At 38.4% G+C, this 23,692-nt stretch overlaps 4 protein-coding genes across 5 annotated transcripts in view; 3 read left to right on the top strand and 1 right to left on the bottom strand.

Annotated features, from left to right (window-relative positions):
- LOC110371226 (sodium channel protein 60E) overlaps nt 1–5,859 on the top strand; it is a 158,301-nt gene extending 152,442 nt beyond the window's left edge. The window contains exons 27-30 of one of the 2 annotated variants that reach the window (XM_049845219.2): nt 518–877; nt 1,275–1,497; nt 2,255–2,363; nt 3,419–5,859. In XM_049845219.2, the coding sequence (XP_049701176.2) occupies nt 518–877; nt 1,275–1,497; nt 2,255–2,363; nt 3,419–3,639 (913 nt within the window). In that variant the 3' untranslated portion in view covers nt 3,640–5,859. Of the gene's footprint in view, nt 1–517; nt 878–1,274; nt 1,498–2,254; nt 3,361–3,418 lie in introns of those variants that run through there. The other variant, XM_064038216.1, reaches the window with a different exon arrangement.
- A 1,743-nt stretch (nt 5,860–7,602) lies between these two features.
- Nucleotides 7,603–8,841, bottom strand: LOC110371229 (NADH dehydrogenase [ubiquinone] iron-sulfur protein 4, mitochondrial). Its single transcript, XM_021327376.3, has 3 exons — nt 8,680–8,841; nt 8,409–8,568; nt 7,603–8,132 (listed from the first exon to the last, which is right to left on the bottom strand). Exons 1-3 carry the CDS (start codon nt 8,730–8,732, stop codon nt 7,776–7,778), a joined length of 570 nt encoding a protein of 189 aa, XP_021183051.3. The 5' UTR covers nt 8,733–8,841; the 3' UTR covers nt 7,603–7,775.
- Nucleotides 8,842–10,135: 1,294 nt separating this feature from the next.
- On the top strand, nt 10,136–23,668 carry LOC110371202 (inhibitor of Bruton tyrosine kinase). The gene is made up of 15 exons (XM_064038218.1): nt 10,136–10,375; nt 11,740–12,101; nt 12,389–12,566; nt 13,600–13,817; nt 16,303–16,491; nt 16,776–17,012; nt 17,629–17,765; nt 18,261–18,395; nt 18,624–18,921; nt 19,274–19,396; nt 19,915–20,179; nt 20,767–20,953; nt 21,340–21,547; nt 21,844–23,076; nt 23,440–23,668. Exons 2-15 carry the CDS (start codon nt 11,937–11,939, stop codon nt 23,569–23,571), a joined length of 3,705 nt encoding a protein of 1,234 aa, XP_063894288.1. The 5' UTR covers nt 10,136–10,375; nt 11,740–11,936; the 3' UTR covers nt 23,572–23,668.
- On the top strand, nt 13,846–16,271 carry LOC110371228 (tetraspanin-18B). Its single transcript, XM_021327375.3, has one exon. The coding sequence runs from the start codon at nt 14,134–14,136 to the stop codon at nt 15,154–15,156; it is 1,023 nt and encodes a 340-aa protein (XP_021183050.2). The 5' UTR covers nt 13,846–14,133; the 3' UTR covers nt 15,157–16,271.
- Nucleotides 23,669–23,692: the final 24 nt, after the last annotated feature.

Below are 23,692 nucleotides of genomic sequence, written 5' to 3'. Positions count from 1 at the left end.
AAAGAAATCACGCAAGAAACTCTAAGACTTAAATCTTTAATCAGCGTTTTCATCATTAAACCTGCCTGTAGCCAATAAGCACCACTTACAGTTATTAGAGCTATTTATAATTACGACAGTTCAGAACGGACACTTTAAACACAAATGAGGTCGTAAAGAGAAGCTCGTAAATCCTGCCATCTATCTTGATACTCGGCTTTAGCTGAACACATTAAAAGTTACTCAAACAATTATTGCTTGCCGTAAACCGTTAAATCTGTAGGTACGGAATAATTCTATTGTTTCTAGTTTGCTAATGGAACAATTACTACTAACAATATATAGGCCAACTACATTTGTGTTTGAGTACCAGCTATCAAGTATTATAATGGGACGGGTTCAGAGGATCGAGAATAATCTGCAGAGCTCAAGTGTTATAAGTGTGATATCATTATGTTCGTCAGTATGGATATCAATTATTAATTATTATACCTTTGAGTGAGAACCAAATAAATAAATACAAAAATTATTTTTCCAGGTACGACCCCCACGCAACGCAGTTCATAAGTTTCGCTCAACTATCAGACTTCATAGCTTCCTTAGACCCTCCGCTAGGCATCTCGAAACCAAATACAGTGGCTTTAGTCAGTTTTAATCTGCCAATCGCGAAAGGCAATAAGATTCATTGTTTAGATATACTCCATGCTCTGGTCAAACATGTGTTGGGGCATGTTGAAGAGACGGACACGTTTAGGCAGCTTCAGGAACAAATGGATATTAAGTTCAAGAAGCAGTTCCCCACGAGGAAAGAGCTGGAGATCGTTTCCTCAACTAGGATATGGAAGAGGGAGGATAAGGCAGCCCGCACCGTACAGCGGGCGTGGAGAGAATATGTCAAGTAAGTAACAATAAAAAACCTTAACAGTTAAGGTTTTAAGTTAAGTTAACTTTACCAAATGTAATTAAGTAGAATAAACCACCATTAGCATGAAATTGAAAAAGAAAATAACATCAAAAATTCTGATGCATTGATTGCAATTATTGTAACGACATCTATATACTTGGATCAGTTCAAGCTACCTCTCTTCGATACGACATTTTCCTCAACACCTATCAACAAAATTCCAGACGGAAAAACCGAACTTATTAAGTAGAATAAGCCACCATTAATTAGCATGAAATTGAAAAAGAAAATAACATCAAAAATTCTGATGCATTGATTGCAATTATTGTAACGACATCTAAACTACCTCTCTTCGGTACATTTTCCTCAACACCTATCAACAAAATTCCAGACGAAAAAACCGCAGCCCCTCTCAAGAAGAAGAAAGCACAAAATGGTCTCCGGGCGGCGGTTGGGGAGGCCGCCTCAGTGCGCTGCTGCACGTGCGGCGCGGCTCGCACGCCTCCAGTCGCAAGTCGTCCCGTGCGTCCGACGCGTCCGACATCAGCGAGTTAGGCGGTGCATGGCTTAACTTGCCGCTGCTGCTGCTGCCGGGAGCCGCGCCCGGAGAACAGGTAACCACAAAAAAAGAACTACAGAGCTGGTCAGTGGTCGTCTTAGGGAACTAGATGACATTAGCTACTTAGCACACAGCGTTCGTATGAGGGTATCAGAACGCAATATGAGTCACAGCTCAGAGACGTATGCTAAGCGTCAATTGCAGAGAGATCCATGAAAGTTAAAGCTTCTTTAAATCTACTGATGACACTTTTTTTATCAACAAGATGATAAGTGTTAGCAATAGATTTAAAGAAGCATCTTTCTGCAACTGACTATAAGATCCTATCGTGTCCTAACACGTAACGCAATCGAAATACCTACATGCAGTGTGCCAAGGAGCTTAGTCAAAACGAAGATCGGCAGACTACAATATATTGATCCAACGCAAACATATGAATACTAAACTTTCTAATACATAATATTATCTAACAATTTGGAGCATAGAATGATCTTGTCTTGAGTATTTTGGAGCTATTTAGTTGGTTTTATATCTTAGAAGTTCAAATCTTGATTTAGCTTCCGTTTTATCAATTGATTATTACTATACATTTTTAAGTTTTTCATTTTCATGGAAGTAACATTGAATTTCATAAGTAGGGGCAGCCTGAAGTACTTCTTTCACTAGATAGGTAGGTAGTTAATTTAGAATTGTTAATAATGTATTTTCATTCAGAATGGTCTAAAGCTTATTTCTTTTCTACAGCGTTTTCGGTAAACTTAGGCTCTTATAATTCATTGTATTTGAGAGTAGTAACATTTATCATGGTACAGCCGAGTGGTTCTGAATCGGCGCCGCCTCGAAGGCGGTCGGCATACGGGCTACCGATCTTCCTGCGGCATCAGGACGCCATGGACGAAGAAACCGGCCCGAAACGAGCAGGTTCATATGTAATGTTTTGCTTTCCGTGTCTCTTCCTCAGTAGGTTTAGAGATAGATGCATTTTGACCCTCGTCTTAACTGAGCAATACGTTGCATTTAATAAAACCTTTCGTTTCTTAAAATGGGAAAGAACACGCAACGTAATTCTCAGTTGCGACATTGCCTTGGCTAGCACTGAGTGGTTAGTCACCAGTCTTCCAATTATTCTTACTACTACCCCCTAGTAAAGACTCGGAAAGTTTTCTTTATAATGTTGGATAATTTTGCTATTTTTGAGTTCTTGCTTCCTTCTGTCTTGTGCCTGTGTTGTGGAAATATCTGTCATGGTAAGAGAATCCAGAACCAACCACTCGGTCCTAAATATCTGAGGTACCTAAATTCATTTGATTCAAGACTCTTGTACATTCATATTTATCTGAAGATAACTCTTGATATTTTAACTTCCATAATATAAACATAATTCAAATGAGTTTATATTTCCATTTTATCTCAGTTTTTAGATGGCGTTAACAAGCATACCTAAGAACAGAGTTCGTAAAAGTACCCAGAATAGTGAGCTTTTGCATGCTTTAGTACTCAGTACCCCTATTCTCGCTTCTGTAGCTATATCTATGTAAGTGAGCGTCTGCACGGACAATGTAGTGTGTAAGTCTGAGTAGTTTGTTCCCCTCTATAGTATTTCCTTCACTTTTAACGCATCTCAGGAGTCCGTAAGTACAATGCTACACTACTATTGATTTAACTTACAATGTCGACGATATCGAAGGTGCGTTGGTATTGACAGTTCGATCGCACAGATGAACACATAGAAGACACGACAACACCAGCTGAAGTAGCTGCTATCTTCGCTATTAGAGTCACTCATGAAACATGGATTATAGAATCTAATGATCATTTTGACGAGAATATAGTTTAGCCTAGTTTCAGTTCTTGAATTCAAAACAGAACTACACAGAAGGCTATCACGTATTTGCACTACAATGAAGACACTGGATCAATTAGTAGGACGCACGGATATCTTGGGAGGTGGTTTGTTATGTGGTGTGTGTGCGTAGGTTCCCTTCGGCTGAGCTCGCGGCGCAGCTCCATGCGGCGCGTGACGCCACCCGCGCGCGCGCGCACGCCCTCGCCGCACGCCAACAGCGAGGTCAGCATCCTCGTCACCGAGGCCTCGCCCGACGCCGCGCCGCCGCCCGCCCCGCCCGCACCCCCGCCGCCGCCGCACACGCTGGTGCGCGTGCTGGTGCACCGCGAGTCGGACGAGCGCCCCAGCTGATCTCCGACTCCCCCGGACGTTCCGCTAGAGAGCGATCCCGACTGACTCTTCAACCGGCACAGTCCGGCGAATAATTGTGATTTTTAAATTTAACTAGCCCCGTTCGCGGTCGTCATTATGGTGGATAAGTTGAGATAGATGAACCCGTTCCTTCACATCCACCGGTAAACGTTAGAGCACGAGAGATTTAATTTTGTTATTTACCGGTGGGAATCGAAATGAGCGCATTTATCTCAACACTTATTATAATAGATAGTTAAATACAGTAATAACCGGGAACTTCCAGACACGTTGCAATAACGTTTTCATTAGTATCTCGTCGAATTCATAAGCTTTACGATACAGAACCGCGCAGGATCGCGCCACGCAAGTTGCATTACACGCTGATAGGTAACATTCGTTTGTAGACGCTTCGATAGAATAATGTTGCTGAATCCGTTATTTTGGATTGTAGACAACTAGGAAGTAACACGAAAAAATTTTAAGCTAGCATTACAAATTTTTTAAACCGATTATCAAGTCAGGTTCCTAAATATACCAGAAAGTCCAAAACTAGATGACTTGATTATTTATCATCAATGCCAAGGAACCCTGAAATATTTTTAAAGAAAAATCAATAAACCTGCACTAAGATTTTCAAATTTCGTTCCTTTTTCTACGATCCAAAGTTCGGTAAGATGGCAGTTTTTTTTATAAAATTTACCTAATATTTATTTAAGTAGAATCAAGACCAGTGTCAAGTTGAATGTAAATCAATTTGTTGTTGTAAATAGTGTTGTATATGAGAATGACTGATGTCACCATGTCGATAGAACTATACTGAAGCTCATATAAGCAGCCTGCACAACAAATAAGCATAGAGATATCGTTTGGTTTGATGAATACGTGAAAATTATGCAATGGGCCTTATATACTGCCTTGGGGGACACCGTAGATAATAAACTGTGTTGCAGATTGATTATTCATAATCTTTGTGTATTTTAGGCATTTTTTACTGTAGTATCATATTATTATTTATTTTCATTGTTTATATCGCCTCAAGATCCCGAGAGCCACATTTGATCGATATGAATACAAAATCAAAAGCTTTGTTAGATACCATTTTGTTATAACTCGATCTTTGTGCATATTCCTTAAGCTTATTTGGTGTGCAGCCCCCTAAAATGGCCGTTATCGATTTAGCGCCTCAGTCAATTCAGGCATCTAAATTAATATTAACAATTCAAGCGCCATTATTATTGTTGAAGATTTAGGTAGTTAAGTATTATAAAAATTGGTTCCAATTCCGATATTGAGAATTATTTTGTATATGTTGCTTTAGGTATTATTTGTGGAATGCCATGTGCAACGTGTTTTATGTATCTAATTTTGTATTAACTTATCTTTAGTCATTTGTTATATTTTTTACACATTCTAACGCTAGTATGTCCATGATCTTCAGATTAAGTTGAAGCCAAAAAACATGGAATCTGCCTATCATTCTATACTGTTGACGAAAATGTTTCATTTAATATTTTTATGTATCATGAAATGTACAGTCAGCAGCGAATACTCTGATGCCATATTGAATTATGTAGTGTGACTGAGACTTACGAGAGACTTCAGTGGCCGCTCGTTGACGTACATACCAATACAATAGAGTTGGTCTCATTATAACCGCGTATTTGTATCAGCGTTGAATGTTTCGGTTTTAGAAAAAGCTTGGCAACGTCAAAAGACTTGAAAGTAAAACAATAACTGAATCATCTTAAAGTAATTTTTAATAGTAATGTAGTATACAGGGTGGATATTTCCAATGACATGAGCTATTTATGAATTTGTTTCAATATTCGTACCATCTGTTTAATTTAAGATATTGCAAACATAAATCTGCCCGCAAAATTAATCATGACTGTAATATACACTCTGTATATTCCTTTCTTTAGCAGTATTGTCAGCCAGTTCTCTATGATGAATAAAAAATTGTACTACAAGTTTCAGTGATCAGTTGATTAGCTAGTTTTTTTTATTCAATAACATGAAGTAGCAGACTAGATGGTAGACATTTGTTTTTCAAATTACGTAGTAATTTTTTACGACAAAATAACTATATTCCTAAATACTAGTCAATATGATCTCGCTAGAGCTTTAATCTTTTTGACATGATACTAGATAAATAAGTGGGGGGATGTGTATGATCAAACGTTCTGACAACAATTATAATATAGATATGTACCTACATAAATATAAAAACACAAGATATTTTACCTCACAATTATGCTAGTTATCTGTTCTACGAAATTAATACCTATCCAAAAATGTTACCTACTTAAACTGAATTCCCGTTTTCTCTATCAATATAAACTTAAGCTATCTATATATTGTACGATATTATATTGTTGTCTTGGACCTATGGAAGCGGTACTTATACATTTAACGCATACCACTTGTTTTTGTTGCCTTTTTCACTCCCACCTCCACCACCCTCACGAAAATTACATTGTTACAAGATTCCTTTCTCACGTAAAAAGCAAGCAAATAGCATACAGACGTACAAAAAGAGCAAACATTCGCACAAATCTCAATATTTAGAAATATTACCTAAGTATAAGTTTAGTTTTGCATCGTTTTGTAGTTAAAAAGCCCTTAAGTTATTGTATGTTTGTTTGCTTTTTCCATTATTTCAAATGTTATTCTGATTTTATACATTTGTTATTTCTGATTTAAGCGAAAGTGTATTATTTTGGTAATATTTAGCCCGTCCACATGTTCCTTTGTTATTTGTTTTATAGTTGTAACATTAGCTGCTAATAGTGTTAACGAGTTGCTAATATAGGCGCACCAAGTGCTTTCGAATTATATTTTAGCTGCATTTATGTACAATCGGCCCGAAAAGTGATCACATTTTAGTTGTTGGCGAATTCATTAGCGCCGTCAATCACTTTTGGAACCGATATTACACGTATGACGAGAATTAACGTAGGAAGATTGTAAAGCATTCAATTAAAAGAGTTGATGCGTTGGTTTTAAATAGTTCATAATAACTATAGAATTAGCTTTTTTCTAAAAGAAAAGTTTAAAAAGAAAATTTTAAAATTTCTCTAGGAGTAAACTTGAGCAGGTACATTTTAAAACCCCCAAATATTTTCCAATTTAGTAAGGACCAAAACTTCATTTTGTTTGAATAAAAATATTATCTCAAATTACTAATTATATTCTTGACCAACTTTTGAATTCAATTTTACTTAGAATTTTCGAGGCCTGTATCCAAATATGCTAGAATTTTAGATGCTGACACCTTGTAACATACTAGTATTTGTACCACCTCGCTTTATGACAAATTTTACACCATTTGCTTTGAACCCTTTGATATCTCAACAACCCACACTCACTAATTAATATTTTCAATTCTAAAAGAGGAAGTATGATAAAATTGTTCTAATAGAATAGATAATATTTCCCAATATTGTTCATTAATATGTACATAATGAAAGATGCAATAATTTTTCATAATTTTATCTATAGTTATGATCTTGAAGAGGTTGATAGTGGTTGGTTACTTTTAACTATTATTATTTAAAATATGTACGATGTACATGTAAAACTATTGTAGTTAGTGAAATTGCAATATTTAAAGCATGTGTTGGGCATGGTTCGATTTGTGTAACATATGTTGAAATTGTATGATATGTAAATAAAAACTTTAAATGAGACCTGCGAAATATGATTTTCTTCCGAGGTACAAAATATAAATTAACCATGTTGAAAACTATGATTAAATGAAAATATAGAAAATGTTGCATTTTTATTTTCAATCCAGCCATATTCGAAACAGTTACCACAGTTACCACTGCAGAAAAATAACTAACTGAGAAATTATTAATACTCCTTAAAACCTCTTTACATTAATTGTAGGTAGCAGACCAGAATTGAAATTACCTAAGATGTTGTACTTTAAATTGTATGCCCAAGAAAACAAAAATAGATTGTCAACAGCAACTATTTATTTAGATGTAGCCATGAAAATACATATTAACCATTTATTCCTGAGCTAAAATGAAAAAATTAATAGTACTTCAAATCATTATATTAAATAAACTTTTACTAATAAATGACTATTTAAAATTTCAGTAGAATGTTCAATTGTACTAACATGTTTACTTCGTAGACACCCTGGTACGGCGGTTCCATGCAAAATTAACTCCATAGTTCTTGGGCCTGACTGGTTTCTGGATCTTGGGTACGTCGAGGTACCAGTGCCACCCATTCTTCTCGCAGTGAGCAATAGCCTCATCCGGGGATTTGAATGCAACTTTCATGTTGGAGAGCGGGTCTCCGGTGGATGTCCAGCCCATCAAGGGGTTCTCCCAGCGTTGGCGGTTATCAAATTCCATCTCCCAATGATGGATGTTGTTTGTGCCGCTCTGCATGGCATTTTTGGGAGGCTGGTAGATGCGCACACGACGGGTAACAATGTGCTCCTCTGGCACACCATTCACAGGAGTTAGGTCTACCTGGAAATCGTTAGTTGCAAGCTTTAGTGACATACTCATTCTCACGAGAATTGAAAATAAAGATAATATGTCCAAAGCCAAAAAACTCAATGCAGTATTCGAGTTATAATACATATTAAACAAATGTCACAAGATTGAAAAATTTTTGTGCTAAAAACATGATCATCCACCTAACCCACATGACTTGAGGTCAAAGGCAGTTTTTGGTAGGTTGGCAATTTATTACATGTCTGTAATAAAATAGGAGCCTTAACATGTTGTCAATATCAGTCTCACCTTGACTGGGACCTTAATGGTCGATTCCAAAACTGCTTTCTGTTTGATCTCTTCTGGTGATGAAAGAGCGACTTCGTTATCAATCATAGGAGCCTCCACGCGACCCGTAGGATCACGCTCTTTAAGGGACGATGTTGTTGTTGAGAATGCAGGCAAGGACCTAAAAAAAAAACAACAGTAAGAAAGATGTCAAAGATATCATAAGCTGCAAAGTTATATCGTCAATACATGGGGGTCAAATCTATGAACAATGTTCTTTTAATATACTTACCTAGCCAGCGGAGTCCTTGATAGAACCGCCGCGCGGCTTATTACTTGAAACATGTTGATTTTTACGTAACAATCACCGAAAACGAAAATTACGTTCCGAATTGAGATGGTTTTTTTTTTCGCTGTCAAACTGATGTTACTGACAATGACAGCAGTAATCAAGATGACAATACAGCTGACATGATTTTGAATTAAAAACGCTAAACCCTATAAAAAGCAAAAAATAACTTTTAACACTAGGTACGTAAACTAAATTTTGTCGTGTCGGGGGACCGCTCTAATTCATTACTTTAGATACGTGTTTTTTTTTTAAACGAATGTTGTAATTAGGTAGGTATCATTTGATTTATGTAAGTATTTATGAAGGTAAAAAGCGGTCCCCCGACACGTCAAAATTTAGTTTACGTACCTAGTGTTAAAAGTTATTTTTTGCTTTTTATAGGGTTTAGCGTTTTTAACCTTTTGTCATAATTATTGCGTACTTTTTTTGGGTCGGGGGTTTTTTTAAATTTATAATTTAATTTAATTTCATGCTTTTTAAAGGAACTCCTTAATTTTTCCTTATATCGTTTAATTTATTTTATCTTAAGATGGGGTCGCTATATGCGATCTCGGCCAAAGGAAGCTGTTTAACAATCCTCATGACAAACTGGCTCTGGGAGAATTGCACAGATTGAGAAACAATAAAGATTAACCTTTGGACATTCTAGATTTTCAGCAAAAATATAAATCGGTTTATCCGTTTCATTCCGGCATTTCAGGGTTGCATCCGCCACATTCCATTTCCAGCATCAGGTTCTCGTCAATCAGAAACATGAAGAGAACTCGTCAAGACAAATTCAACGAGCCCAAACTCGATGGGTTTACTAAACGGCAGTTCAGGGTTACGTCTCCTACCTTCGTGCCCTAACAGCAGACCAGCTCAGTGGTTCCAAAGGACATTAGTGTTTCAAATTTCAGATCCCACATATACTTGCAAGTAAACTGAGCGTGTAACATTCCTACCACATCTAGCAAACGAGCTGATGACCTTGAAGACCTGAACCGATTTCCACCAAACATAGCTAAGAACACTCCCGACTGACATACCTTTTAAACAAAAAAAACCGCATTACAATCGGATCATCCGTTTGGGAGCTACGATGCCACATACACACACACACACACACACACACACACACACACAGACACGTCAAACTTATAACACCCCGTCGTTTTTGCGTCGGGGGTTAAAAATAAAACGAAATAGAAAATTGTAAGATCGTTTCTTACTGGCAATAAAAGTAATTCTGATGGCTAAACCTGTTTTTCATGTTTTTCAGCACGTACTATCATAAATTATACTTAAAAAACATTTCAAAAGCATTTTCTACAAATTAATCAGTGCCAACGAGCGCCAACACAACACCAAAAACTACCAAAAAAATGTACTTGCTCTGTGGTATTGGAGTTTCTGTCTGTCAAGTTATAGTAGTCTGTCAGAGTTCGGAGTTGTCGAATTTGTCAATAAGAATTTAATTTGCGAGAATCGCGAAAATCTATTTTAGCAGTTCTATTTCAAATAAAAGTGTTATATGCTTATATAACTTTCTATTGCCTATGTTTTCGTGTGTTTTCATTCTGTATTCTACGTAAAATATGGCCTGCAACATTTCGTTCGCGTACATTAGACTTCAAACAGCTGTTTTCATGTAAAGGTAAGTTTATATCAAATAAGATTAAATTCTCAGCATCATATTTGTTAATGTAGCCTTTTGATAAAGTATTTAATCAATTCTTGCTATTATGAAATATAATATCTGTTGCTAAGTCGAGCGTCGAATAGCCGGTGTCACCTATCATTCGACCTTGTAGGTTTGATACAAAACTGTTTGCTCCATAATAGGCATTAATAATTATGATTTACTATTGGAAATCAATAGCAGACGACCTACTGACCCAATGTCGGTTCATTTCTGCATAATGCCAATCATGTCAATGCACTCTGCTGTCATTTCATAGTATTAAAAATTGTTATGAAATACCACAAGTAATTTGTATCAAAGTTAGGATTTCAACATAATGTGCAGTCAACAGATCTTGATAAGACTCCTGAGAAGATGAATGACTCAAATATCAGAATAAAATAAAAAATGTCACACAATGTAGTTTTAATATGTTGTCTGTGTCAATATGTAAGACTTACAATGATCTTATGCAGATCTTACACCACCAGAATATTTGAAAGAAATAGACAATACATATTCCTACAAGAAACAATCAACTCAAATTGTGTGTTGGTTTTGTTATTCTGAAATTATGTTGCTTGACTCTTCTTTTATTTCTATCCTTAAGCCACCTTATTATAAAACGTGATTTAAAAAACCGGCCAAGTGCGAGTCGGACTCGTGCACGAAGGGTTCCGTAAATTACAGTTAAATCAACCTATCTCAAAAACTATAAGAGATACTTTGATCAAACCAAAAATCGTTGAAAGAGTTAATTAGCATGCATCACCTCTATTTTTTTTAGAATTTTATACCCCGTAGTTATAAAAATAGAGGGGGGGGGACATACTTTTTACGACTTTGAGAGCTGATATCTCAAAAACCGTTCACTTTAAGAAAAATGTTTTTTAGAAAACTTTATATCATTTTAAAAGACCTTTCCATTGATACCCCACACGGGTATGTACATCGAAAAAAAAAATTTCATCCCTCAGTTACATGTATGGGGGGCCCCACCCCCAATTCTTTTTTTTACTATTTAGTGTCATATTTTTGTAGCGGTTCATACAACACATATTCCCATCAAATTTCATCACTGTAGTACTTATAGTTTCCGAGTAAATCGGCTGTGACAGACGGACAGACGGACATGACGAAACTATAAGGGTTCCGTTTTTGCCATTTTGGCTACGGAACCCTAAAAAAGTACCAGCTTTTGTACCACCTCTAAACCAACATCCTGAACAAATTCAGTGGACTAAAGTTATTACTAAAGCGGGTACTTCTTAATACCACGTTTTATAATAAGGTGGAAGAAGTTTAAAGTTTGCTTAAACCCATGTTTCTTGTTACAGATTGCCACTGACCCAATCATGTGCTGTTAAAGGGGACAAGTGTAGCTCCTACGGGAGCTACCTTTAGGGCTCTACTTCGTACCTGTTTTAGTTCAACACAAAACGTTTTATCACATATCTACTGACTTTAATTTTTAAAACAATCTAGTCTTAAAGAAATATTATTTTATATTATTGACTGTGCTGATAGTGGTATAATGAGTAAGCACAAAGCGGAGGTGGACTGCACCTCGCGGTGTAGGTCCCGCAGTCATGGTCAGGCGTTGACGAGTGCCATTACGAAGAGATCTATCAGTGATGAAGCGTTGGCCAGCTTTATCAAAGGCACATGTGCTAACTTTATCAAGGCTTTTGATTTTGAGGTGGGTGATTCAAGTTTGTATATATATTTTATACCTGTCTCTCTCTACGTATAAGATCTATATGTACAAGTACCCTTAAATTGAAATGATTAAGTATAGATCTCAACTATTAAAACTTGTTTCAAGATCAAAGCTTGAGTGAAAGATCAATCTTAATTGCTTCATTGTCTTTAAACCATTTTCGCCACATAAATATGTAATAATTTAAATATCTGTGATATGCAAAAAGGTGCTTCATCATGACCATGCATAAAAACTAGCTTTAAACTTCAACGTTAATCTTCCAGGGTCGCACCGCCCTCCACACGGCAGCTTCCCGCGGCCGCATCGCTCTAATGGACTGGCTGATCCGCCACTCTTCAGAAGCCTTCATCAATGCCCGCGACCGGGAGTCAGGGTACACGCCCCTCCATCGAAGCGTGTTCTATGGCCAAATACATGCTGCTGTCGCTCTTATGAAGATTGGTAAGGATTACGGGCTATATTCAAGTAATATTCTGCATTTGCAAAAAGAAAATATAGTAGTAAATACTCTCACATATCTTTCTACACGTAAGATTGAATATTGAAATGATCTAAATATAGATAGCAAGACTGCATTAAAAATAAAATAGATTTAAAATGTTACTGTCAATCAATCACTATCAATTGTTTGGCACAACTTTTATGTGACCACGACATTAACAAACCATATGTAAAGACGAGATTTCACCTGTGTGCACTGTGCGGCATTTCTTCTGGTCTACTCACTCTAGCAAATACATTTATAAAACGTCCATGAAACTGCAACCTTTGTTGCTGAAAACATGCTAGCTGTGATGACCAACGGGCACTCATTTTTTGTTCGCAAACCGTTTTGGCGGAATCTCAACAACGTAACATACACTTCACACAACACAATAAAAACCGGCCAAGTGCGAGTCGGACTCGTGCACGAAGGGTTCCGTAAATTACAGTTAAATCAACCTATCTCAAAAACTATAAGAGATACTTTGATCAAACCAAAAATCGTTGAAAGAGTTAATTAGCATGCATCACCTCTATTTTTTTTAGAATTTTATACCCCGTAGTTATAAAAATAGAGGGGGGGGGACATACTTTTTACGACTTTGAGAGCTGATATCTCAAAAACCGTTCACTTTAAGAAAAATGTTTTTTAGAAAACTTTATATCATTTTAAAAGACCTTTCCATTGATACCCCACACGGGTATGAACATCGAAAAAAAAAATTTCATCCCTCAGTTACATGTATGGGGGGCCCCACCCCCAATTCTTTTTTTTACTATTTAGTGTCATATTTTTGTAGCGGTTCATACAACACATATTCCCATCAAATTTCATCACTGTAGTACTTATAGTTTCCGAGTAAATCGGCTGTGACAGACGGACAGACGGACATGACGAAACTATAAGGGTTCCGTTTTTGCCATTTTGGCTACGGAACTCTAAAAAAGTAAACATTCAAATTAAGAACCCACCTCTTTTTCTTCTTCCCAGGTGTAAACACCGACATAGTAGACAAAGACGACTACAGGGCTTTAGAACACGCCATGCTAGATCGCCAATACATGTACAAGCATGAAGGTTCGCAACCCAGCGAGGTGTATGTGTGGGGCAGCAACTGTAACTACACCCTTGGTACTGGCACACAGCAGCAGAGGAACTCACCTGAGCTGTTGACCTGCTTTAATAGGGCTAATACTTGTGTTAAACAGGTTAGTAGTTTTTTTTTTGTGTATTAGGAATGTCAGACTTTTTTGGAACAATTTATGAGGCTATCAAGGCTATCACCGCCTATTGGTCATGGAAAAGAAAGAGTATCGTGAAAACTTGGGAAAATAAGTTTTCATATCTAGACATCAAACCTCCATGGCAAACTTCTTTTAACATTGTTAGCAGAATACTGGCCTGCAAGAACTTTGACAATGTGACAATGTCACATTGTCAAAGCATCAAACACCTATTTTGAAAATAACCTATACAATTTAATTAATTTGTTATACATTTAGCTGAATCTAGAATCAAGAAAACATGCATACGATTGGGTTACCGCGCACATGCCTCGGATTCACAAACATATTGTTCTTTATGTTCGGTTTGATCGGGTTTGTGATTTGCGTGTGGTGCGCATTCAACACTGAATTCTTCCGCGATGTGAACTACACGGTGACGAAGAGCTCGATGGTCGACGTTGTCGCCAAGTTCGTGAACATGAAGCTGTGGCTGACCCCTCTCACGTCGATACTGATCCCAGTGGCCATGCTAGCCATGATGACGTCATGCTGCGGAGTGCTCGGCGCCGGCTGCAAAGTCAAATGCGCGATAAAAACATACGTATTCCTCGTCAGTGTGTTATCTCTAATCGCTTTTTGGTTGTTCTTCATAACTGGAGTATACAACATTTACTCTAATAACGACAGCACGCGAAAATCTATGAGACAGTCTATACACAAATACTATGGCAAAGAAAACGATTTGATTACTTATATGTGGGACTACATAATGGTGAAGCACCAGTGCTGCGGTGCGGATAGTTACAGAGACTTTTCTAAAAGTCATTGGCAGACATTGAACCCTAAGAAAATATATCCGATCCAATGCTGTAAGCTCGCTAACATAAGTAGCCTCGTGCCGGTGTCTAAGGATTGCTCAGAGAGTCTCGATCCCAATATACAGTCGAACAAAGATATGGGATGTTTCAACGCTTTGCGCTCAGCTATTCTCATGAACAAAGGGAAGATAATCTTCTATATCATTCTTATAGCTTTCGTTTATACGATATTGACGACATTCGCGTACTGCATTATTCGTGGGGAACCGTTGTTGGGGTCAATGGCAGGGCAGTTCACAGAGCTACTGCCTTCGAAACCTCGGGAAGGGGTAAATATGATTATTCCAACACCTGCATCTCTTAACGACATGGTGTATGTTGAGGAGCCGCCTAAGAAAGTGGTGAAAGTAGTTTCGGCAGCAAACCCCTTCCAGTCGTACAAGTTTACTCCGAACGCCTACAATCGTCCTGAAGATTTTCGCGCACATACCATGAGAACGTAGTTGTATATATTATTCAATATAAATTTTCAATTTAGTCTCTGTGTTTCTTTTTCTCTTAACTTTGAACTCGATAAGGTAATTTGCTTTCTCATTTAGATAATGAGCTGTGGTATGTATGATCAACCATTTAGCCTATGTGTTGATTGCCTTCTTGTGTTTTAGATTTGATTCAAACTTATTTTCATTTTTAAGAATCTCTCTCTTCAATATTTTACTGTGAGCAGCATAGACATACAAAATATGAATTTCGTTTCTTTCGTTAATGTAGCCAATGCAAAAACGGCCTTTTTTGTTACAATTTCATTAAAAGGGCTAATGATATTATTCCATTATTGTGAAAAAGAATACACTACACTATAAACCATTTCACCTTAATCAGTTTTTTTTTTCGCATCGTCAAATGCGTTAATTCGGTAGTTACAAAGACAAGACCAAAAAATTTACACCTATTGGTGGCCTAGTGGGTAAAAGACCAACCTCTCAAGTACGAGGGCGCGGGTTCGATCCCAGGTCAGGCAAGTACCAATGCAACTTTTCCAAGTTTGTATGTAGTTTCTAAGTATATCTTAGACACCATTGACTGTGTTTCGGATGGCACGTTAAACTGTAGGTCCCGGCTGTCATTGAACATCCTTGGCAGTCGTTACGGGTAGTCAGAAGCCAGTAAGTCTGACACCAGTCTAACCAAGGGGTATCGGGTTGCCCGGGTAACTGGGTTGAGGAGGTCAGATAGGCAGTCGCTTCTTGTAAAGCACTGGTACTCAGCTGAATCCGGTTAGACTGGAAGCCGACCCCAACATAATTGGGAAAAGGCTCGGAGGATGATGATGATGGTGGCCTAGTGGGTAAAGAACCAACCTCTCGAGTATGAGGCCGCGGGTTCGATTCCAGGTCAGGCAAGTACCAATGCAACTTTTCTAAGTTTGTATGTACTTTTTAAGTATATCTTGGACACCAACGGCTGATAAAAAGGTGAAGAAACATCTTGAGGAAACCTGGACTGTATAGTCTGAAATTACCAACCCGCATTGAGCAAGTGTGGTGATTAATGCTCAATCCTTCTCCATGTGAGAGGAGGCCAGCAGTGGGACGATACAAAGGCTGTAACAGTAACAGTATATTCCAAAAATGTATATACACTTGTAGGTGTGCCTAGGCAAGTTCCACAGCGTGTGGCTGTGCGGCGCGGGCGAGGCGTGGGTGTGCGGGCAGCAGGCGCGTGCGGGCGGCCCGCATGCCACGGCGCTGCGTCCCACGCCGCTCAAACTGTCTGAGCCTTGTTCTGCTATAGCTATCACTCTTAACTCCACTGTTTTTCTGCTGGAGAGTGGGACGGTAAGTGTATCTTTTGTTTTTGTATTCTTTTTTAGTTCAAAATTGTAATGCAAGATCATAAATCTCCTTCCAGAGTAGTCGTAGAGTGATAAAAGTTCACTGATACACCATTTGAATAGTTGTTCACTTAAACTCACTTTGTTATGGCAGATGATCGTTAAAAAGGCCGCCAACAGAACCTTCTTTTTAAGCTCTTACAACAAATACTATCACAAAAAATCACGAAACCTAATTTACCTATTTACCATTTTTGAACTACTCAAACCCTACATAATTTTCCCCAGATCCTACAATACGCTCTAAACAGCACCGACAACGTGAGCCAGTCCACCACAAAGGCCCCATCGTCCATCAAGCTAGCTTCCATCAAACCAGTGATGAAGCTCTCGGAGCCGCTCGGTATAAGAGCTGGACGGGCCCACTGTGTCGTGTGGAACACCCGAGCGGTGTACACGTGGGGGGACAACCATGGACAGCTGGGACATTCCAATGAGGACAAAATCGTCACCACACCTAAGAGAGTGAGTATATCGTCTCCGGAGCCTTTTCCCAACTATATTGGGGTCGGCTTCCTATATTAGGGTATATATTGGGAAGCCAGTCCACCACCAAAGCCCCATCTTCCATCAAGCTAGCTTCAATCAAACCAGTGATGAGGCTCTCGAAGGGCTGGGCGGGCCCACTGTGTCGTGTGGAACACCATGGACAGCTGGGACATTCCAATGAGGATAAAGTCGTCACCACGCCTAAGAGGGTGAGTATTTTTGGGATATGGTGGGACGAAAAGTAAGAATAGGCAAAGTGAAAGAAAAAGGTAAGTACCTACTCCGCCTGTTAAAAAGTTATAATAAGCATGGAGAAAGAAAATAAGCAATAAGTCCGTCCTTTAGGTGACCGTAATGGACGTGTATTTTAAATTATCTCCCTCATACAAATATCAATGAAGATACGACATGTCTACATTTTGTGTTACCTACGTCACTTTTGTGAACCTACGTGACGTCACAAACCCCCACTCCCAACCTGTAATGTGTTACATCATTGGTTTATTTTTTTGACTTATTTAAAGAACTCTTTCATGTTCCTCTAAATCAGTAAAAACGTTTGTTACTTATCGATAACTGTATTCCTCCGTAGGTAGCAATATCAATAAACAACAAGGAAGAGGCGGGCATACAGCTGGTCGCCGCAGCCGACGCCGCCACCGTGATCACGACGAGCCGCGGCGACGTGTACCTGCTACACAAGTACATCTGCAAGAAGATTGCCATCAAGTGAGATATATTATAGTGAACAATATCGATATAATTCCTAGTGCTCGAAGCTAGTGTCATCTGTAGATTATCTATAAAAAAATTGAAAGAAATTGAGTTTAGAAATATCTACAGTTCATTTATCATCAACTCCCGAGCCTTTTTCCCAATCTAGCTTCCAGTCAAACCAGATGCAGCTGAGTATCAATGTTTTAAATGAAGCGACTGCCTCCTTCTCAACCCAGTTGCCCGATCAACCTGATACCCCTTACTATGAGTGATTATCAGACTTTATGGCTTCTGAATGCCCGTGACTTCTGTCAAAGATAGCCATAGATTGATCATGCCCAGACACAATATAAAAGCAAGTGCCTTTTGAGCAGTTCCCTTTTTTTATTTTGGAAATACGTAGATATAAAACCTACTATTTATTGGAAAGTTACCTGTCAACATGTTAAACTTGACCCTAGACAAGTCGCAAACCCTTTTAAATTGTTCTTGTTATTCTTATTTCAGACAAATTAACTTACGTCAAGTGTGCGTGGAAGCGAAGGTGAGTGAGCAAGGTGCTTACTCCCGCGTCACCGTGTTACTGCTCACCAATGTAGGACAGCTATTTATTTGGCAGGACACTACTAATAAACTTACTAGGTAAATATAACTACATATTTAAATTATAAAATTTAGACCAATTGTTAGCAAAAAAATTGAAGATCCACATAATGCAAAAATTGAGATTTCTTAACTGCTCTGAAGTCCACATTGTAACTTTCGATCCCCAATTCTCTAATTGAAATACATTTTCTTTCACCCAATCTCAAATACATTTCTACCCAATCTGAAATATATTTCACCCAACCTAAATTTTCACAATTCCAGATGTGTTTTCGGCCTAGTCCATCAAACAATAATAACGAACGCAGCACTGACTCACGACGCTCTCTACTTCACAACTAACTACGGCGAAGCTTTCGTCGGCTATATATCCCGCAAGACCACGCCCACTCCACCGCCGCAACCAATCAAGAAAGAGAAGGAAAGAGACAACAAGTCCGCCCTTGTCAAGTTTTTAGAAAAGGACGACTGTACTTCTGTGAGGATCTGCAAGATACCGAATGTGTATCGAGCGGTTTCTATAGCTGTGGATAGTGAAGGACTTAATTTTGCTTGTCTACAGGTTTGTAATTCTAAGTTTTCATAGGTTTAGTGTTTTTCAGATGAAGAAGTCGAAGTCAAACTATTTATTTTACTTAGGCCTTTACAAGCACTTATGAATGTAAAAAATATTTAAGCAATAAAATAAATAATTAGTTGCCCATTCCAAAACTAACTTATATGGAGAAGTTATACGTTCAAGAAACTCCATAACTAATGTTTTTAGCCTATTCTTGGAATTCTAGTTCCAGGGCCAGGGGTTCCGGGTTTAGAATTGTTATCCACTTCATCATCTACCTTGCCTTTGCCCAACTATTTTAGAGTCGGCTTTGCGTCTATAAAACCCATATATTAATATTTTATTTGTGTTGTAGATAAAACCAACATGCGGTCTAAGGTCACTCCCGCAGCTGTCACCATCAAGTTTGTCCAAACATATGGAATCTCTGCGTGAATGCGCTTCCGAAGATGATCTGCTACACGATGTGGTGTTCAAGGTACATAATTATATCCTTCTAATATTATAAATGCGAAAGTTTATAGGACTGTATGACTGTATGGATGTATGCTGAATGGATATTGTTGAAACTTGGCAGTAGTATAGCTGATATGATATCTGGCAAAAACATTTGTAGAATTCAAAAAAAAAATGTATATCCCTACTTGTACATAATATCATAAATACGAAAGTAACTCTGTCTGATTTTAATACGATTGGGCACAGAGATAGAGTTGACCTCGAGAAAGAACAGGATAGTTTTTATTCCTGACTTTTGTAGAGCTCTCTCGGAAACTCGATGCAGGCGAAGCCGCGGGCGGAAGCTAGTAGCTGATATTTGTCAAAAAACTGAGCATTAAAGTGAGCCAAATTACCACCAGAGTAAAAGCGCTCTTGGCCCTGCATTGCCACTCAGATACACAAATTACCCCCTCTTTTTGTCAGAGGTCAAAAACAGTTTCAAATATCAATCAAATCAATGAGCCAAACAAAAAAACATATTTCAATTCATTACAGGTCGGCACAAAACTGTTCCCAGCCCACATATTCATAATAGCATCCAGCAGTGAGTTCCTATACAAACTGTACCGGGATCACCTAACTAGCCCGGGAGATAAACCCGAGATTCCACTGGACAATGTTCACCCGGATGCCTTTGAACGGGTCATGAAGTTCATGTATACGGGCAGCTGTGATGTGGTGGAGTTGGGCCCTTGTGGACTTAAGATTATGAGGGAGGAGCTCGTGAAGAAGGATGATGTTGAAGAGATGGAGGTTATTGGTAAGTTCTGTTCTCGTTATAGTTTTTGTCGTCACGGATAATTGATTAAAAGTGATTTGACGAGAGATTCAGCTATGCAGAAACTACTTGCCATGTTTAAAAATATGTTTTGTTTTAATTAAACTTACATAAAATGTATGTTTAAATAGTTAATTAAACTGTGTTTGAAATATTATTTACGATCCGCGAGCATACATTACTTACTAAGGTATAACATGGTAATGCTACTTAGCAATCACAAGATTATCCATCAGTTGCACAAAGCTCCGTTAAAGTTTCATTAATTCTATTGCTGTCACTTTTTGACTCGTTGACAAAGAAAGGGTCAGCAATAGATTTAAAGAAGCTTTAACTTTAATGGAGCTTTGTGCAACTGACGGTAAGCGACCTTAGCCGCGTTGGTACCGCAATAAATTCGCATGCACCGAACGTCTGCCTAACGCGTTACTTTCAATAAAACGTCGTAGTTGGCCAAATACGTCTCACACCCAAGAGATGTGAATGCCATACCAAGGGGAAAAAATAATAAACTCGCATCCACACTCTATAATTTACCCTTCAAGACTCATACTTAAAATCGTCCCCAGAAAACCCATCAGAGATATCAGCATTCGAAGTATACAACAAGCAGACAGACAAGTCCAAACGTCAGCGCAACCGGCGCAGCACCGACACCCCCCCGCGGCCCTCGCACTGCGACCCCGTCAAGCTGCTGCAGGCCACCGCCAAGAGGCTGCAGGTCTTAACACTGCATAAGCTGCTTGATAAGTTCTAGTGAGTATTGGAATCTTTACTGATATAATGAAAAGGAAACATTGTTTAAGTTAAGTAATTAAATATTTCACTGTTGGTAAGCTTCACTATCCCTGAGTACTACATGCCTCGTATTATCCAGGTACAGGAAGTCGTTAACAGGTATAATATAATGTATAAAGAAAATCCTGTCCAACCCGTTAAGGTATTGTTAGGTAAAGGTACCCTATATTTACCTGATTCCAATTTTTTTTTTTAATTGCCCACCTGTATTAAAATCTGGATCCGTGCGGCTTTTTATTTAGCCTATGTTCGTCCCACGTTCTAGCTAGATCTGTGCCATTCTTTAACCATAAATTTCTGCTGATTAATATTTACAAAAATAATAATAATTAAATTATTTACAGCTACAAAAACGGCTCAATATGTATAAAAGAGAGCGCCAGCACCACCTTCACTCGTAACCCCGCGCCGCAGTGGGACCGCGACGCCTTCCCCGAGCTAGTGGACACCAGCGTACAGTCCAAGGACGGGGCTTCGGTCCCGGCACACAAGTGTGTGCTAGCGGCCAGGCTGGAGTACTTCCAGGGGATGTTCATGCATTCTTGGACTGAGGTGGGTTTAAATTCCTGAATAATATATTAATGTTAAACTTATCTGTACATGGGCTGACTATTCATGATACATGACTGTTCCCAGCAACGTAGAAAGCGATTGCTGTGTCAAGTTATTTAAAAAACCTTGTACAAAATTGACTATTATTCATGTATGTTGTATTACCTAACACAACGTGAAATCAGACGAATTTAATTATAAAAATATTGAAATACTGACCATAGGACTACCCATGCAACTTTGTAAGCTGTAACTGGTAAACTAAACCAACTCATAAACCCTATTTTTTATTTCAGAGTAAGATGCTATCGAAAGTAACTTTACCCATAAACTACGGTATTCTACTGCCCGTCATCAACTTCCTGTATACAGACTCCTGTCCTGAGCTAGAGAATTGCGACAGCATCGACTTTATATGCAACCTTCTGATAGTCGCCGACCAGCTCTTCATTACACGCCTCAGAGAAATGTGCGAGGTAGCACTAGCGAACTTAGTTAACCTCAAAAACTGTGCGGAACTGTGCCAATTCGGACACACATATAACGCAACTCAGCTCAAACAGTGCTGCATGGAGTTCATAGCACTAAACCTCAACAGTATCCTAGAAAACAGATCCTTAGATCTTCTAGAAGAGACCCTACTCAATGACATCACCCAGTATTATTGCAAGTTCAACCCCATCATGTCTTCCAGAGTAATAACTCCATTTTACAATGCACCCTCCGATGAAGTGATCCAAGAATTTGCCAAAACATACCCCGTCAACTTGGACCTGACTGATGAAGATTACAAGAAAGATGACAGTATCATTGAAATTGTTAATAAAAAGAAGAAAGGAAAGAAGATCGAGTACACGGAAAGTGAGAAAGAAAGAATGAGGTATGAATCTGTAAGCTCAGTGACGTCATTAGATCTGTCTAACGAAACTTCGGGTGATATTACGCTGTCATTGAGCAAGATATCCAAGGAGACTGAGAAGGGTACGCGCGACAAGCAGGAGAAATGGACCGAAGTGCCATCCTCACAGCAGAAACAGTTGAAAGTCGTCCAAGCAAGACTGAAGGCCATAAACATTGCTAAGGAAATATTAAGCGAAGCTCCCGCCGAATCGTTCACAAAACTGACCAAAAGCAGTTCATCTACTGCCGTGCCAATACAAGAAAAATTACCGACGTCATCCCGAATGTCTGTATCGCCAAAGGAGTCTCCGATCTCCGAACCTGCATGGAGTCCACAGGGTAATTTAGTCATAAGTCATGTGGGACCAAAACTATCTCAGAAACAACGTAAGAAGTTGGCTTTGCAAGGACATGATACTTCTTCCCAAAGTGTTGATGATTACTTTAGTAAGATAACTGTGGGAAGTCCTCCAGAAAAGCCAAAGAATCCATGGAAGATTTGTGAGCCCCCTGTAGCTAGTAGCAGCCCTAACTCGAAAGCTATTGAGTTCAACAAAATTCTAACTGACCAAAAAAAACAGAAGGAAGATCACTCAAGGATCATGACCAAGCCACTACTTTTGACACAGGTATAGTATAATTTCGGTAAATCGAATACTGTCCAGTTGATTTGAATTCCTTGTTCTTTTAACCTACACTAGACGTACAACAATATAAAGTCAATGTATGTAACTCTGGAAGAGTAGCTTTCTAAAAGTGAAAAAATATTTCAAATCTGTTCAGTAGTTTCGGAGCCTTTAGAGCCACTAAAAGTATCAATGAGATTAACAATTATTCTTCTTTCCCAATTTTACTTGGGGTCGGCGCAATATGTCATTTTCTTCCATTTTCCCCTGTCACTCGTCATACATGAGACTAACAATTAATTATTGTAAAATTACAATATAGGTCTATCTCTATGCACTAATAATATTTTTCATTTTAATTCACAGCTTGAAGACAAAGCTATAGAGCAACTGGAAAGATTCTACAACATCCATGAGATTGATGACGAGCTGATCACCGTGCGACGCATTGAGCTTCAAGTGTCTTCACCACAATGGTTACACACTGCCCCTAAGTGATAATCGTGCTATTTTATACACTTTACTACTATTCTAATGAATTAAGATTGTAATTGAATACTTATTTTTACTAATATAATGAAATGTGACGACATGAGGTAGTTGTTTTACTATTCCTTTG

Source organism: Helicoverpa armigera, chromosome 15 (assembly GCF_030705265.1).
Source record: "Helicoverpa armigera isolate CAAS_96S chromosome 15, ASM3070526v1, whole genome shotgun sequence".
Lineage (NCBI taxonomy): Eukaryota > Metazoa > Arthropoda > Insecta > Lepidoptera > Noctuidae > Helicoverpa > Helicoverpa armigera.
The sequence above is the reverse complement of the archived record's forward strand: the minus strand, read 5'-3'. Positions and strand labels throughout refer to the sequence as shown.

Coding starts and splice junctions, on each gene's coding strand:
- LOC110371202 (XM_064038218.1), top strand. CDS start 11,937: ATGAGTAAGCACAAAGCGGAGGTGGACTGCACCTCGCGGTGTAGGTCC. Junction 17,766..18,260: donor TGCAAGAAGATTGCCATCAA/GTGAGATATATT, acceptor TTCTTATTTCAG/ACAAATTAACTTACGTCAAG. Junction 19,397..19,914: donor TACACGATGTGGTGTTCAAG/GTACATAATTAT, acceptor AATTCATTACAG/GTCGGCACAAAACTGTTCCC.
- LOC110371228 (XM_021327375.3), top strand. CDS start 14,134: ATGCATACGATTGGGTTACCGCGCACATGCCTCGGATTCACAAACATA.
- LOC110371229 (XM_021327376.3), bottom strand. CDS start 8,732: ATGTTTCAAGTAATAAGCCGCGCGGCGGTTCTATCAAGGACTCCGCTG. Junction 8,569..8,679: donor TCAAGGACTCCGCTGGCTAG/GTAAGTATATTA, acceptor TTTTTTTTTTAG/GTCCTTGCCTGCATTCTCAA. Junction 8,133..8,408: donor CCATTAAGGTCCCAGTCAAG/GTGAGACTGATA, acceptor AACGATTTCCAG/GTAGACCTAACTCCTGTGAA.